Raw genomic sequence first — 18,187 nt, forward strand, 5'->3', positions numbered from 1 at the left:
TTATAGCTCTTGATTTAAGCAAAAGAAGATAGTAGTAGATAGAAGGATTTTCACAGAATTTTTGTCTTTTACATATCATTATCAGTGGAAGAAAGGTCAAAAGAACAATTGGGGTAGAGGCAGAAGAATCTCAAGAAACTGTATTTTTTGTAACCAGTGAAATGTTCATTTTGATTGCAATATATTACTTTGAAACAAGTTAGGTGAAATTAAAGATGCTTCCTTTCTTTTAGATGGAAAGTTCCTAGGGAAAACTGAGGTTTTTTTAGAACAAATTCATATTTTCTCATAGCTTTAGCCCTGAGATTTTATGCTGGACTGTTATTGATAGATATGTCATGTGTCAAGGAAATTCTGAATTTTTCTAGAAGTTGCATAATCAGCTCTTTTTCTGACTGAGTCTGTTACATCCCTGTACTCTTCTTTGTAGAGTGCCCAGAGATGTGAAGCATTGATTTTTACTAGCCCCTTTTCTCGTTCTACTTTTGAGGCTGTTTAGCCTCATAGTGCCTCCCGTGCATGCTCCTCTTAGGTCAGACTCTCCTGCATCTTGTTTCTGCCAGCTTGCAAAAGCTCAGTGCTGCTGCCCTTCCTTGCCAGGAAGGTGCGTGGGGCCTCTCCAACAGAAAGACTCACCTGAGCCTCAGCTGGGAGGGGTTGCTCCAGAGCTGTTCATGGTCCTGGTTAGCTCTGTACTTGTATAGGTTCCATTTTTATTAAAGTCAGATTTATTTCATGGGATATTTTGTTTAAGGAACACCTACACAAGTTAGTATAAACTGCAGGCAATTTAATCATTAAAAATTCCATTTAGCTTTTATCTCTTTTTTTTGTTTGTTTTGTTTCATTTTTAGAAAGCTATCAAGGTTCTTTGGTTCTTGCCAGTGGTCGCAGAAAACAAATCTGGAGTCAGTGACTGAAATTTGGCTGCTAATAAATATAGAGGGGTAGGATCAGAAAACGGGAAAAAAATCAACTAACATCTTGTTATATTTTACATGTAATAGAGTTGTAAGTAAACGTCAGGTAGATGCTGCTCCAAAGCTAATATGAAGCTATAATGGTGTTAATATCTCCAGAATAGTATTTTGTAAAATCTGAAGGAAAATAAAAGTAGTATTTTCGCAATATTTGTGGAAAGAATATATTAATACTTCCATTTCAGAACGGCATATTAATTTTAAATCAAAATGATTGTGTAACGTTATGTGAAATAATAATAAGGAAAATTTGAGAAAAAATTAAAACATTTCTGTCAATCCAAGCCAGCCTTTCTGCCAGAATTTTCTTTCCTTGTGAATGTTGATGTTTAAAAGTTTATTTCTAACTGAAATGAGCCTCTGGCACATGTTTTCACACCTTCCTCGGTAAGTGCTATCTAATTGATTTCAGCAAGACTCTTCCTGCATGCTACCTAGCACATGCATGGTACAGCAGGACTCTATTGAGCTTCTGCCATGTTACCGAGGCACTGGTATCTCGGCTTATGTCTTAGAGAAACAGAGAATTCTCATATAGAATAATGAAATAAGTTCTCATTAAAAACGGGCAAACAAAAACTAAGAGCACTCCCAACTTCTTTCAGCTGCAGAGTTAGAAGATATTTGTGAATAACAAATACCTGGTGAAAACCATGAAATGTTTAGGAAACGAAAATTCAAGAGCTTTCCCAAAAATGAACAGTTAGTTACAAATGATCATAAGTGTTTTAGTTGTAGTGGTTTCTGCACTAAATTTTGTGAAGAATTACTAATTGTTTTAACAAGGTATTAAACTTTTGTGTTCCCATTTTCTTTTCTTTGTATGTTGTTTACCTTAACCACAAGACTTTTTCTTCACAGTATTGTTGCAATGGAAAGGAACCCATGGTCCCTTGTAGGCTCAGTTCCAAAGTATTTTTAGACTGTGAGTCGTATTTCATGATTTCACATCTTGAGTGTGCCAATTCCTTATAGAGACATAATGAACTGAGTTGCAGGATAAGTGTTGTAACGTTGTCTCACTAGTGTTTCCATTATTGTCCCTTTGCCTGCTCTGGAGAGTTTCTGTGGGAGAAACTCAAAATCATATATGTGAAAAAACATATTTATGGTGTAGAGAAATTGAACAAATTGTGTATGACTAGATGCAGGACAAACTATGTAGTGTTCTGTTCTAGGTTTGTATGCTATATGCAGTATAATAGTTACTCCCCATCTACATGAAAAGCATAGTCTGATCCTTATTATTGCATGTATGAATATTACATGTGTACCCATAATGCTGAAATACTAAAATATGCAGGAAAATGGACTCCTTACTTTCAGAATGGCAAATGTGTAGAGTAAAACAGGAAAATGAATGTTATTCTTCCTATTATATAGCAAACATCTTCACTGTATCTTCACATCTGACAACAGGTACATAATAAAGCAGGTGGCTGTTTCCCCTGCCATGAAGTCAGAGGGGCTACCCAAGTGATTGATGCTCAGCGAGTGTTTCACTAGCTTCTTGGCCTGAGGCTGTAAAACAGTGGCTGGATTTTCAAAAGTGCTTCTCCTTCCTGTGTCTTTTGTGTCCGCAGTAGGAAACGGCATGTTTCAACTCTTGCTTAACTTTCGGTGTTGGACAACAGACTGCGTCTTTAAAAATTATGCAGACAACAACAGTAAAGGGCAAAAAGGCATGTTTTCCAATTACAGATGCTTTGCCAAACTGCACAGTCCTTCACTGACCTTTTCTTCCTCTTTCTGTGGACTTAATAGCTTTGAGAATGTCTGTCTTACCTCTTTCTCACCCATCTAGCCTGATTAGATTATACATGTTCAACACTGAGTTTCTAGCTCAAATTTTGTTAGTCAAGCTTTTGCAAGGAAAATCTGAGGAATAGACTCAAACTCAGAAATGATTCATAGAAGCCTACCTACAGCTGACGTGAATGCTGCATTATTTCTGGTTAGAACAACTTTTTGTTCTTTTGTTAGAACAACATAGGAAGCTCTCAAAGTTTGATTAATTTCTCTGCTGCTAGCTGCACAGATAGCGACTGCAAAAAATTGATCGATTCAGAGGACACACATCCACACATGAAGGTTGCTGTACACGGCAGCCAGAGCTGTGCTCAGCTCATCGGCATTCTGCCAGAGGGAGGGTCAACATGAAGACGTCATTCCCTCCTCCAGAGCTTTCCATGGACTGTTATCTTATGTCCTCCTCCCTGCTGCAGACTCCTCTGAAACAACAGAATTGACTGCCCTGCAAATGAAGTGCACACTGAGAGCTTTCCTGGTGAAAGAAAACCCTTCAAGACAACATTGGGCCAGAAGAGACACAAACCTAATGAAAATGTGCTTGTCCTGCCCACCTTTCTTGGAACATTCCCATACCAAGAGAAACAAATGGACACCAGCCATAGTTCAGACAAGAGAAAAATCTCTTTTTCTAAGATGTTTGTTTTTTCTAAGACTGCATAATTTTGGGAGATACCAATGATGATAGTTCCTCTTATTAAAACTTTAGAAACAAAGACAAAAAATGTCGATTGTCCTCACAGCCCAGCTGCTATGGTGTAAAATGTTAGCAATACAGTGAATTGTGCTAAAATCAGTTGAAGTTCTAAAAACTTGATTTGCTTTGGGCTACTAGCCAGAATTCCTTGATTTTTTCTGTAGTTTATGGTAATCTCTGTGCTTTATAATTTGTCCTATAAATCTTACAAGGCCATATACAGGACAGAGTGCTGGTCTTTGGGAACCCCACCTTTGCACCCCACTATCTATCTCACTGCCAAATTTAATTTTTCTAGTCTTCATAGCCTTACAACCCACACCAAATCAAAAGTGAAATATGCAGTGGATTTTTGTGAATAACCTTCTCAGAATCAGAGAAACTTCCCTGGAGTCCCTTTCCATTGTTGTGCTGGATTTTTTTTGTGCTGACAGACTGTGCAGATCGGAAGTGTTTGATGTGTCGCTGTGCCGAACTGTGGGCAGTTATTTTCCAGGCTTAGGTTTCCTACCAAGGAAAAGGACAGCAATGTCTGGCTGTCTACATCCCAGACCTGTCAAGATTTGAAGTGTAACCGTGTTTAGAAATCAAGGGTCTAGAGTGTGAAAATTGCAGGGAAGGGGTTTGCACGTGCATTATTTCGTGGCATCAGTGAGCCTTTACCACTTGACTGCATGTTCCTGGCAGTAGCCAGATGCAGGCAGAGCACCTATAGATGTCTGACTAACTTCCACGAGGAAATGACTAGCAGCTGGTGTCAACCAGTTGTCTCTGCACTTCAGAAGAAAAACATGGACTTGAGCCCGGTCTATTTTTGTTGACTCCAGGCGGCCTTACCAGCTCTGGAGCCACTTTCATGCCCACTTGTGCTAACCAGGGACGACTGCTGGTGTGCACGCAGCAACATGCAAAATTCAGCTCTGATCCCTGTGCATTACCTCCCAGCGGCATCTTCATGGTGTGTATCCTCGTCACTTCATCCTTGAGCTTCCCTTCACAGTAGTATGCTCCAATAGTCTCGCTGGCCTGTTCCCTTTTCCACACCACCATTTTGGCTGTGGCTCTCTTTGAGTCTTCACTCACTTCCAGCGGCTCTCGGTGCTGGTTTGTCACATCCTCGTGGTCCCGGTCAATTGTGATGGACTCACGGGAGCGCCACTTGGAAGTGATACAGATGAGTGATGTCTCTGAGTTGCCCACCAGAGGGAATGAGTTGATCAGTATGAGGTCCAGTGCTGCTTCCACTTTACCTAAGAAAAAAAACAAACAGCAAGTGAAAAAAAATTACTGCAGATTTTGAGTTTGCAGCTAATCAAATCACCAGAGAAACTGTTTCATCAAGCACGCAGGCTTCCTCTGGTTGGGTTTTACACGGCTTTAGGGCAAAATAAAAAGACTGCTGATTAATTGTTCTGTTACAGCTAGTAAGAGTTTAGGATTGACTTAACATGTCAAGAACAGATAAGCTTTGTTCTTCTCAGAAGAGGAAATAGACCTGCCAGGCTTGTATAAGTACTTCCTAAAGCTGTTGCAGAAGCCCAGGGAAAATCTTGGGCTGCAGAAGCAGATTGCTCCTTGGTTAGCTGGACATGTACACAACTGCCTCAATTGTGGTGCTTTGCCAGTGAGAGGACTGGTTATCGTCAGGTCGTCAGCTTAACAGGGTTTCTGTTATGTACTTTACATGGGTTTAATATGTATGAATTGGTATTAGGAGGATGTGTCTTTCAGCTTTAGGAATTAATAGTATTTTGAACACTTGGAATACTTTTTCAAATATTTTGAAAAAATATTTTTTTACTGGCAGACTTAGTTGTTCGAATGTGGATGGCAGCAGGGAAGAAAAGTCCCCTATAATCAACGCTTTGCAAATAATAGGTGTGTCCCTTCACCTTTGAAATCCACGGTAAGGAGAAGGGAAACGGTAACATTTTTTCCAGCTAAAACAGGAAGAATAATTGATTTCTTTTATTTATCACATCTATTTTCCTGCTTTGGATACAAGCATGCTGTGTATTTATACAGAGAGACTCAACATTTTAGTGCCATTCGGCTTCCAAAGGTTTCTCTTGTTGGAAGGAACGGGTACAGTCTTAGATAAGGGAGGCCAAAAGGTCTCGGTGCTTGCTGCAGCCTTTGCGTGTGTCCCTCCAGCTTGGGGCCAAGAGAGGAGGTCCTTCTCTGCTCGCCGTGCCAGCAGCCACTCTGGGGACCAAAGTATCTCGACAGCGTGCTGACACTCACCACACCCAGCCCCGTGACAGCCACCACCCCGCGCTGTGCCAGCCCAGATAACTTGCGGCTACACAATGGAGAAATGAAACCTCCTGGAAAGGATGCAGCACGCCGTTACAGTAAACACTGCATAAAGGTAGGGGTCAGCGGAGTCAGTTCATCCTGCCGCACGTTACAAAAGTAAATCCTTGGAGTGAAGTTAAAGAGCTGTGTGATAGAAGTGAAGCCAGACTTGTGCGTTCACTTATAGGTCATTTGTCTAAGTATGTTTCTTATCTGAGGAGCATTTGTGCTCTTAGTATGGGTCTGACACACCAGCTGTAGGCAGATGTGGTTCAAAAGTCACCAACATTGAAGGCAGAGAGCTTTAATTTATGTTAGCAGGGATCTTCCCCATGGTCTCACATGCCAGGTAGAGATATGCTTAAAATCATAAATTGCAAGGTCCTGTTTTTGGCAGAGTTCCATAGAGCTCAGAATCAAATCTGGATCCAGACTGCATGACTTGTTATGATGATCTGAGTTGAGATCAGGAAGGGTGCTGCAGGTTAGATCTGAGCTATTTGGATGTTTCTGCCTAGCATCCACAGAGCACAGAGCTGCAGCTGCCTTTCCCATACAGGGTGATGGGCCCAAATTGCTGGGGTCCCTCAGGAGCTGCTGTGCATGCAGGGCTCTGATTCCATTTCTCTGCTCCCAGCATTTCTCTGTTCCTTCACTTCCAACATAAACTGAAAGGTGAAAATAACACCTCTTCTTCCCCTGTATCTCAGACTTTTAACATGGTGAGAAGTAGTAGGAGAAATCTGAGTTTTGAGGACTAGCTTTCGTGTTGCCTTGAGTCCTTATGCAAGATAGAGCAAAGCAATGTCGTATCAGATTCGGTGCATTTGCCGCAGTTTCCTGCTTCTTTGGAGTGACACAAATTGTGTAAGTCAAGGTATAGAACAACCTTAGCTCAGGCCTATCACTCATTTTCACTTGTGATTATTCTGGAGGAATCCAAATCTAGCCACAGTTGGATGAGTAGTGTTATAGTGGATTGTCTAAAACTAGGTGTCCTTTGGCATATTAAACCCTGAAGAGCAACTCAAGACACCTGTGTGATGCTGATGTAACACCGATGGAGTCTCATGTCTTTACGGAGCAGCATTTAAAGACTTTTCTGTGTCTAATAGGGAGTAATATTTATGCTTAAGTACTGAATCATTCATGATTCATGATTCACGAACCAGACATGATTTGGCAGCTAAGATTTCACAGTTGGAGTATATTGCATGCAGAAATTAAAATACATCCAGGTGAAAGTTTTGCACTAAGTAAAGGTAGACTTTAGGTGTATTTTGAAAAGATTGACCCCTGCAGTGTGTGAAAGCGTTTCACTGGTTCAACTCAAGAGTCTATCAGGACTGGCCTTTTGAAGTCAGCCTAAGGCCTCTGAGGTGACAGGAAGGCTATCTTTGACTCCTCTGGGAGTTCCTGTGCTCAGATTACGGAAAAACAGAAACAAAAACAAACAAACAAAAAACAACAACAAAAAGAACAACAGAAAAGTGTAAAATCTACATATGCTTTGTGCTTAGGGTTTCCTAGAGCATGTCTTTCTGGTAATGCATCTCAGCAAGGACCCAGCCATCCTTGCTGAGAAGGAATTTTCGTTACCTAGGACTGCAAAAAGTAGACAGATCCTGCCCTTGGTATTAATGAAGACTTGGAGCATGCAAGGACTAAATAAGGACAACAGGATTTGGCTCTCTGAGAAAAGTACAACAAATACAGACAGGAAACAGCCTGTCCCTGTATCAGTGACAATACTCCGTGTTTCCTTGAAAAAGTCCTTTGACTCCTGCCCTGGTCCTTGAAGGACTGACCTTATCAGGAAGGCAATTTGCTGTGTGTGCAAATAGATCTAGAGAAGAGAGAACACTCACTTAAGCTGGTGTTGAAAATGGGAGATGCCATGCAGAGAGGATTAATTGCCTGATATTTATGACACATGTTCATTGTTGTACAGGGCTTTGTGCTCTCCTGGCACAGAGAAAATGGCATCCTTCAGAGCAGTAAGTTTAAATAATAGTGCACCCACTGGAACCCAAGTGGCAAAACATATGCAGGGAGACCTTTGCCCCCGCCTTAACTACAAGACTGTGCTCTCTCTTATTAATACTGGGCTGTACTGACCTGGGCAGCACCAGCAAGACTTTTTCCTTGGTCTTTCACAGCTTCTCTGGTACATAGTCCTCTGGGGAAATCACACCAAACAGAGGATAAGTGTATATCATGCTTTCTCTGCAACCTCTATGCAGTCCCATTCCCCATCAAAATGCCATTCTAACAGGCACACAATCAACATGTTTTCAGTGCTTTGTTGCACCAGCAAAACTCAGCAGAAGCTTGATCAAACATCTCTGGGAAATTCCCTGGAACATATCCCAGACACAGGTCTGCTCAAAGAGCATGACATTCTCTAATGAAGTTTGAAACATCACTTCCCTAGACCAGAACTGGTGCTAGACACTAGTTTGGGAACAAAACAACAAGGCAATCTCAAGAAGAGATAACTTAATGCCGTAGATGAATACATAGAGCAAATGCTATGAGAATAGAAAAGTGTTATGATTTGTTCTTTCATCTCAGAAAGTCGCTGCTCAAATATTTCTTGATTTATACTTAACACTTGTCTGGTTCCTGGGAAATCATGGAAATACTCATTACAATTTCTACCTAACACGAGGCCTTTGAAAAGTTCCCTGTTAACCGGAAAACCGTCAGTACTGGCTAACGTACCTCCACCACAGCAGTTAGCCACAGCAGTCAGCTTCATCAAGGTGAACAATAACCATAACCCACTGCCCCCAAAACATATATTTAACCATCAGTCCAAATTTGCAGAGTTCATTGAGAATGCAAAGTTCTGAGTAAATGTTTTAGCTATTTATACAGGGTAGTAGTGGGAGGAAAAAATAATTCACAGCTCTACAGCTATTGAAGATCTAATGATGTATTTATTTTCCTTTGTAGTGCTTTGTTACTAATTGCTTGAGGTGGCTGTAAGATGAAAATCCTTCCCTTTGCATCTGGAGCGTAATAAAGAAAAAAAAAGAGCTGTTGTAGGAGGTGGGTGGAGACATCAATTAATTAATTAAGAGAGGAGGTGAGGAGAAAGCAGAAAGGTTTTTACCCAGTAAATTCTAGCTCTTTTTTCATCAGGTATAGTGAGAGGAAAGAAGGGTGATGTAAATTTGAACTGCTTACTTGTTTTTATTACTGTTATTGCTTGGAACGCAAATTATTTCTGTTAACAAGTACCTGAAAATGTGAGTATAAATCATATAGGTACTATACTAGAATCTGTGCTTAGTGTATGTTTGGTGTTATGTTGAGAGCAAAGCAATCAGTTTCGTATTTCTGTTCTAATACTAAGTGCAGGGCTCAATAATTATTTTGAGACTGGTGAAAATGTGTATCACAGACTGTCAAGTCACCAACCCCCCTCTCTTTCATGTTTCCTAAAAAAACCCCACACCACCAAGTGCTTGAAAGTATGTGGTTTTGATTTAGAGCAAACCTTACTTGCTAAATCATCTGTACCTCAGATTTCTCCTTGTATCTTGTTTTGTACTTTCCTGTTCAGCTGTACACTCCTTGATTCTATTTTACTGCATAAAACCACCCAACGAACCAGAATAATATAACTAAGCTATTTAGGAATACAAATAGTGAAAACATAAGCAATATTACTGAAAAAGTATAGTGCTTGATTAACTCTTAGTAAACTACTGAATAAATTGCATTGAAATCTATTTATTAACAAATTCATCAATTTGGAAGATTGAAATAATGTAGCTGAAATATGAAGAAGTTAACAACAGAGAGACCTGATCCATTACTCCTAAGAAAGAAGAAATGAGTATTCCTTATTTAATATTAAAATTAGTCAGAAACTGGCCCCAAAAATTAGCTGTTTGGGAATGTTTTTCATGTGGAGAATAGAATATACATTGCACCAGAATTTGGCAATCATTATTTCCTCTTTTTTTTTTTTTTTTGGGTGTGCACTCAATATTTCTTGTATAAATCTTGGTTATTTTTTTCGTTCATTCTCCAAAAAAGTAAGTGATCTGGGGAGCCTTTGAAATCACATATTTATTTTATGGACTCAATTTTCTCTTGGTGTCCTGGAAGCTTCGTCTGGGATGCAAAGACAACAGCAGCTTGGGTGACTTCTAACAGTGAGTCAAATTCTCCTCTGAGAGCGCAGTCCTCAAGAGGAAGACACTGCAGAGATTATTGTTACCCCAAACAGATTAAGGCACTCCAGCACATAGCAGCAGCAGCAGGATAAAAAAAAAATAAAATGCAGAAATGTTTCTGAAAAACAGCTCATAAAAGAGCAAATAGTCAGGTTTGCCATTTCTGTTGTACCAGATGTCCAAGAAAAGACTCTTACTACTTGTATCTCATGGATGCTACCGGGCAGCTGTGGGACAGCTTGTACCTCAATCGATGTGTCTTATCCTTAGAAACAGGGCATTGTTTTGGGAGGGAAGGCATTGTGAAACTAAAAAGAGGCAAAAATTAGTGACAGGACATCATTTTGCTACTTAGTAGTAGTGGGAAAACCTGAGCACAAATATGAAAAATGTCACAGTCTGCCAAAGCTACCAGGTCTAATACTTTCTTAAGGGCCCTTGGGTACATCTGGAGCAGCTGAAGGAAATGCAACTGTCTACTTTCAGAAGAAAGCAAAACTGTTTTCTCTACATTCCAGTTGTTTTACAACTTATCAAAACAATATTTTAAGATGAAAAGGCTAAAAAAGAAATACTGGTGCAACTTGTTTGCTGTTTCCCAATTGAGGGTGCCTAAATATTTCTGTGTGGAGTAATCCAAAAGTAAGAAGAAAAAAGCTTTCTCATGACTTCTCCTTCTGCATGGTTTCGTTTTCTGCAAGTAAAGCAGAAAACAAACTATCAGCAGAAATTGCTTGAGCAAGCAGCTGACAATGTGCTAGGTAATGCTGAAAAAGGATGAAGAATGTGGGACGGCTTGGGTAGAACAGGCTAAATCCAGCGGGATTTGCAGCCAGCCAAATATGGGTACTACGATCAGGGAAGTACTTGCAGGCAAGACTAAGTTTGTCCATATCAAGGATGGTCCTTGTCAGTTGCTTTATGAAGCTGATGTGTATACCATGTAGGCATATTTTTTGGGTGCATGTGCTAAGCTGAAGTGTACAAAATAACATATGCAATAATTTTGTCTTCATAGGGTGTATCAGAACAGATAGCACGTGTAAGGTTAATAGAGTCTGGAAGTGTCCATGGGCTTTGGCTGCTGGATGGACATGGTTTTTGCCTGTCTAGTTGTGTATCCTCATGTTGCTGCTTACTGACTTCTCTGAGTAGGTTTTTTTTTCTATTTATGAGTACACTTTATGACTGTCCCTGAGCAGTGGCAGGCCTAGGATGAACAACCAGCAAATAATACAAGATAAAATCATCAGCCCTGTCAGAAGTGCAGATGGAACTGCATTGTCTTGAGAAACTTGTTAGACTTCAAAAGGGAGATTAAGCAAGCCACCACATTAGTCAAGTTGACACAATGCAGAAAGTAGATAAGCACCAGATAAGCAAAAAAACTGACCTTCAAGCAGAAAGTTTAAGTACGTTACCCCTGAATAGTGAAATTTCAGATTTGTGAACCTGTCTTTCAGAAATCGCTTCAGAACTTAGCAGTGACCCAGAATCCCTGTGTTATAAAAGTGTTTGCGCTTCCTAGTGATGACTTAGAAAATGAATTTTGATGGGATTTGTTACTTCATTTTGATATGACCCTTTACTAATGTTCTTACTGCATGTTCTTTGTTTGGGTGTTAGAAACATAGAACATTGTTGAGCATTGTAGAATATCCTGAACTGGAAGGGACCCAAAAGGATCATTGAGTACCGCTCCTGGCTCCACACTGGACAACCCCAAAACTATGCCCTAAGTCTGAGAGCGTTGTCCAAACACTTCTTGAACTCCGTCACACTCAGTGCTGTGACCAGTGCCCTGGGGAGCCTGTCCCAGTGCCCGACCACCCTCTGGGTGCAGAACCTTTCCCTAACCCCCAGCCTGACCCTCCCCTGTCCCAGCTCCATGCCGTTCCCTCGGGTCCTGTCGCTGTCCCCAGAGAGCAGAGCTCAGCGCCTGCCCCTCCGCTCCCCTCGTGAGGGAGCTGTAGGAATTATCAAATCTGGTTCATTGCTGTGAGTCTCCACTGAACTTGCAGTGGAACAGCATTCTTACTATGATCTTTGCAGTTAGCATAAGGTAGATAATATCTTCAGAGAACAGTCCTCCACTGCAGTTTCTTTTAACACATTGCGTTTTCATCCCTTGGGTCCCAAGTGCATCTTCCACAAATATAACATGAAGGACTTCCAGAAGCAAATCTTCTGGGATGGACAACCCAGCACTGGAAAAGGACTCAGCATCCTCCCCAGTGAGCTCAAAAACACAAGGTACATGCCCCTCCATGTCACATATTATTCCCTGTGTCACAGCGGGAGCTGGCACTGGACCTGTATGTCCATCCCAGAGAATTGGTAAAAGCATCCATTTTTCATGTGTTTGTTCTGTGCCCACACAACATCCTCCATGCCGCAATGACTGCTGTGGAAATCTGTGTGTTTAAGAGACAGGTCTGGGCCAAGCAGCCTGAAGTCTACCCGACCGATACAGAGCAGGTCTCCCACACAGGTGGCACATGAAGGATCAGCTCCACCTCTCCCCTGTCCTAAAGTCTGCTGCTCAGCTGCAGTCAGTCTTGCTGACTTGTGTGATCCCTTTTCTTCACCTAAAGCCTTTCAAGTAAATTTACGTGGGGATCAGACCATCTCAGTAAAATGTTTCAGCTTCATCTTTTTCCCTCTTAAAGTGAAATTTCAGCAAAAAAGTAATCCATCCAACCAACTTAATCATGACTAAATATCCAGACAATCGAATATGTATGTACATAATCTGTATCTAAACCAACAGCATATGTTAACACTTGTGAATGTAGCATGATTTCATTTCTCCCTTTTAGATTTAATTCCTTTGGGTCTGATGCAATGCCTCTACACGCCTGACTGTTCCCAGCTGCTGGAATGGCCTTTGGGCACAGAGGCTTGCTGAGAGCCACCCTGCCTCTTGCTGGGGCTGAACCAGGCACACACCAAAAGCAATCTATAAAGCTAAGAAGAAATAACTGAAGACAGTTGGCCCACTTTTGTAATTCCATGTAGGGTAGGTGCACAGAGCTGCCTGCACAGGCTGAAGCTGTTGGTTTTGGCTCCTAGCTGCAGAGTCAGGGGCAGTGAATTAGGTCACAGCTGGAATATTTTTCTTTGCAAACATATAGTCAGCAGTGTAGCTAAGAAAGAACAGCTTTCCTTTCTCCCACAATGTAGATATATCCATTTTGTAGTCATGGTTGTCTTAGCAGACCTGTGTAGAGGTAACAGGAGTCAGCAGGTCACCAAGGTTCAACCAGTGATTCCTGTGGCAGGCCATCAGTCCTGGGTTCAGTGAAGGCTGTATCTCAACAAGAATCTAAATTTTATCTAAATTTGAGGCTCATGAAAAACCCAACAGGACACTGATTCCTCTGGGAAAATTATATAAATGTGGCCCGCAGATGCAACTGCTGGATCTCGCAAATCAAATACTCTTCAGGAGTGAGAACCCTTTTTAATTTTTTTCTGCAATTCACATTAGTAGTTGTTTGATCACAGAGCCTTAGGATCACAGAATGGTTTGGGTTGGAAGGGACCTCAAAGACCATCCAGTTCAAAACCCCCTGCCATGGGCAGGGACACCTCCCACCAGATCAGGTTGCCCAAAACCCCATCCAGCCTGGCCTTGAAGATGTCTGTATTGTAGGTGTCTGAAATGTTCCGTGTCAGTCTAATGTCTAGTCAGAATAGTTTCAAAATAACTGAGATTGAAAGCTCAGGCATGGTTTGTATCCACTGCCTGAGCTGTCAAGAGGCTCAAAAAGCCAGCACCTCAGCCACAAGAGAGGCTGTGGTCAAAGTTTAGGTGCCACTGCAGACAGATGACAGCCTGTCTGAAGATGCTCATGCAGTCCTAGTCTCTCCTTTAGTTATGGGAAGAATGACAGTCATGCACACTGCCACAGGCATGTGTGTGAGAAAGCGCACCAGAAAAAGTGTCGGTTTTCAATAGATTAAGTCAGGCTTCATAAAGGAAAAACAAATCTTGAGACAGGATTGTTAGAACTTTCCAGTCTATAACTAGAAAATGCAATTTCTTTGTCATTTTGAAGAGCATACAGCATCACAATTGTGCTTGTGTGCATTTGTTAGTGTATATTAAATGCTGCTTAACTTTCTGAATATGTAAAGGAGTCATGTAATAATAATATTTATAGGTATATGTATATTTTTCGTGATAACACCTACTGATCCCAAGGAAAGCTCAGCCATCTCCAGGGATATAGCACTGAATTGCACTACACTGTTAGTTCCACTGTTATCCTTTCTTTAAAGGCTAATGTAACCATTTGAGTCTTTTACCATATATGGATCCAGAAGCAAAATCACCCACCAAAATAAGAAATCCTGTGATTTTAGAAACCCACTGGATCTGATGTTACTGGTAGCTCAAGGTTCCATCTTTGAGAATGGAGACATCTGACAATGTATTTGTTTCCTGACAGAAGCACTCAACAAAAATTGCTTGAAACTGGGTTTAATTGTCACCAGCTTCCACCAATCTCTTACTCAGGGTGGCCAACTTGCCTAGACAGGGCTCATGCACCATCATTTCTGAGAATTATCTCCCCGTGAGAAGCTGCAAGCAGAATTCCAGACCACCTGAGGAAGCTTGCTTCTTGCAAGAGGCAAGTTGTGACACTGGGCTACTTGTTGTGGAGTAGGTGAGTCTGGAGCACTTTCCTGGTCCGCGCTCAGCAGGGGCTGTACCACGGCGTGGCCCTGGGGCTCAAATCCCTACTGCAGGTTGTGCTCCAGGATCACTTTGATTCTACAAAGCATTGACTGGAGCAGAACCAACCGAAACACAAACAGGTGGGGAGGCGCAGTTTGGTTTCAAGAATCCCTCCGGAATTAAATTCAGCCCCTTGTCAGTAAAACTGGAGGCTGGCCGTGGCAAGCAGTGACTCTCTGGGCACCGTGACAGGGGGGTGTATTGGGGTACCGAACACCAGACCTTGAGCTCCGGCTGCGAATGGAGTACCCTTATCAAAAAAAGGAGTTAAATCAAAGGCCGTTCCTTGTAGCTGGGGGCAAGCTGATGGTGGAAGAGGCTTGGGGTGGGCTTGGAACCTGCTTACAGCAGCCCGTGGCAGCAAGGAGAAGATGAAGTGGCAGCGGGCGCAGAGCCCCCGCTGCGGGGCAATGTCAGCGCCGCTTTCCTGAGCTCCGCCTGCAGTATATGGAGGAAAGCGGGCTCGCATTGTCTTCCACCGCTCGCCCCAGGAAACATGATATCATTCCCGAACAAAAGCGGGAAAGCTGACAGATCTATTGAGATGGGTGTGACTGCGATACACACCTAACCGGCCAGCCCCTGTGGAAAGGGTTGTGACGAGCGGCCCGTCAGCAACCCCCTGCCGGCACTGTCCACCCGCGCTGCTCATCTGCGCAGCCGGCTGCTCGTTTCTGCCATGCCTGCAGCTTCATGAGCACTGCCTGCCCTCCGTGGCATTGAGGTGTGTGCCACCACATAGAGCAACAGAAGGGGCGAGGAGAAAGAGCTGGGGTAATTGGTCTGTCTTTTCTTCTCCGTCCATAATGCCTAGAACACTAGAAATTGCCTTAAAGTGACGAGCTGTAGGTGATCTGAGGGCCACGTAGGTTGGATCAGTGTGCAGCTAAGCAATCATGGAACTTAAGCCACAGAAGAGGAACTGGTAAACAATGTACAGCCTATTACAGCGCTGGCTAGATAAGAATACTTACAAACACACATTCAACAGATTGTAAACGCACTTTTTTTTTTTTTTTGCCTGTGTTAATCTCTTGCTTTTTCTAAGTGCCAAAATAATTAAAAAATGAGAAACATCTCAAACTCATTAGTTCACTTAGCTATTAACATGCTTCTAATTGTGAAGGTCTGTAAAGTGAGTTACCCTGCAGGGAGGACTTCTGCCTTCTCGTGCTTCTTTCTGGTTTTCACTGCAACACAATCTGCTGTTTTACAGCGTCTTGTGTTTTTGCTGAGAGATGGACTGAAAGAACCTATGTGTGTCTCAGTGACGTTTTGGAGTGAGTCTAAGGTTACTGTGTGAGATGCATTTCTGTTTTACAGATTATGCTTGGTATGTTTTCCTGAATAAACTGTCCAGAAAAGCAAAATATGAGAGGTGATAGCAATATTTAAATGCTGAGCAACCGAGAGTCCCATGGGAAGAGAGCAAGGCTTCCTCAGGACTGTGCTTGTGATAGCTTCAGCGATGATCTCCAACTTGCCTGTTCTGAATGCTATAAACCAGATTTGCATTAGTATATTTCTGCTTTATACCTTTCTGCAGATGTCTCTTACGACTAACTGCTGACTTGCTAAAGTAATCGCATTTGCTGATAATACCGAACCATTCTTCAGCTGTGCTTGAAGTGTTATTAATTGGCCTTATACAATGTGCATTCTTCCGCCCCTTTTGTCCACTGACTTTCATGCGGATTCCAGCTGCAGAATGAAGTCTAGAAACTTGTACTGGAATAATACTTGTCTAAAATCTGGTACGGGAATACCTGGAAACGTCAACACTTCCTGCTGCACTGCCAGTTCACAAAGTGAGGCACAGAAGGAGTCAACATTTAGTCTGTGTCTACAGCAGATAATCTGGGGGAAAGACGCTGATGATTTCAATGTAATGAGCTTTATGAAAAAGTTAATACCCTCAGACAGCAGAGAAAACCTGTTGCAGTGTTCAGCACTTAGAAAGAGGTAGCGGCAGCTTCTGACCATAGGAGCACGCTCCCTGGGAGCTTGCAGTCTGTCCTCCTCCCCTCACTTGCTGTGAGAGAGCTTCACCAGGGTAAGTGGTCTCACTGAAGCAAACACAAGTACTTAAATCGATAAAGATAACTCCTAGAATGAGGAGTGGGGATTTGTGCTTTGCCTGCGCGTTGGAAGCAAGAACAGTGTGACAGGTCGACTACAGACAGTAAAGCAAAAGCTTACCTGAAATCATCAGGCTGAATCCATAGAGAACCAGATGTGCTAAAGGGTCCATGCTTTCCAAGATATATCCATGCAGTTCTTGCAGCCACTCATGGAGTATTCTTTTCCTGGGGCAGGAGTTTACCGGTGACTCTCCTCCAGCATGCTACACCGCAGTGTGTTTACAAGTCATGGGCAAGAAACCGGCGCGGCGAAGCAGGCTGGAACAGTCTCATTGCTGTCTGAGTACAGGGAGTTTAAGTTCCTTTTTCCTGTTTCCTTTGTAGATTAGGATGGGAAAGGCAGGATCTTAAAGGCATTTTTATATCAGCAGGGCTGTAGGGCAGCGCAAGCCCCGTCCATCCAGCAATACATCAAAACAGTTATCGGGAGCTGCTGGGGGAGCAGAGGACGGCTGCTGGCCACCGTCAGCAAAACAGGAACAGCGGTGGCATCCTCCAGCTGGCGGGAGACTGTGAGCAGAGCGTCCTCCTCCGAGGTAGCGTAGGTGGAAAGTGTCACCCCCTTCCCTCAGCGCAGATTTGCTGGTTTCTCAGGCCCCTCTCATCTTTCCAGTTACTTCTCAACCTGTGTGGAAGCTGCTGGCTGCAAAGTGTCTCAGCACCCAGCAATAAAAATATGAAGTAAGCCCTGACGAAGCAACCAGTTGAATCCAATACAGACCAACACCAGCCACCATCCAACCAACTACCCCATTATTTTGTGTGCTTTTTTTTTTTGTGTGTGTGTGTGACAATTGGAAACAGGCTGAAAACTTGTTACGATAATAAATCGTAACCAGAGTTTGTATGACTTCAGTGGAATCAAAATGCCACATCACTCGGGGGGCTCAAAACTCAGAAGCTGAAGCAAAACTTGAGGAAAAAATACAAAGAAAACCACACACAAAAAAAAGAGTAGAATTAATGAAATAAATGCAGAGGCAGCACTCAGATGAGTTAGTGTAATTGCAAATAAAGGGCAATCATATTTACCAGTTGACTAAATATAACCCATGACAATGCACCATTTGAAAGTCCTGTAGTTCTGCCAAGATGCTAACACCCAGAATGACTTTTACAGAAGTATGGAAAAGCAAATGTTCAGCATCGTTTTAGAAAGGGGGTGTGGGTTCATCCTACTTCAGTTTAATTTCCTTTGGAAGACCTTTTCCACTTCAGTTGGTGCAGATTTCACAGAGGAAGTCCTTCACACCCAAGATCTAGTGCCTTGTGGACAAAAGGGTATCACCTACAGAAGATTCAATGCATTAACCCAGAACTGCTCCTTA

The 18,187-nt window shown here is 42.4% G+C and overlaps 1 protein-coding gene across 1 annotated transcript in view; it reads right to left on the reverse strand.

The window, feature by feature from the left end:
• The window catches only part of TEK (TEK receptor tyrosine kinase), a 42,014-nt gene extending 23,827 nt beyond the window's left edge, over nt 1–18,187 (reverse strand). The window contains exons 1-2 of the mRNA XM_040541357.1: nt 16,918–18,187; nt 4,425–4,736 (exon numbers count right to left, since the gene is read on the reverse strand). Coding sequence (XP_040397291.1) covers nt 4,425–4,736; nt 16,918–16,969 — 364 coding nt within the window. The 5' untranslated portion in view covers nt 16,970–18,187. The remainder of the gene's footprint in view (nt 1–4,424; nt 4,737–16,917) is intronic.

The sequence above is a fragment of the Cygnus olor genome, chromosome Z, assembly GCF_009769625.2.
Source record: "Cygnus olor isolate bCygOlo1 chromosome Z, bCygOlo1.pri.v2, whole genome shotgun sequence".
NCBI lineage: Eukaryota > Metazoa > Chordata > Aves > Anseriformes > Anatidae > Cygnus > Cygnus olor.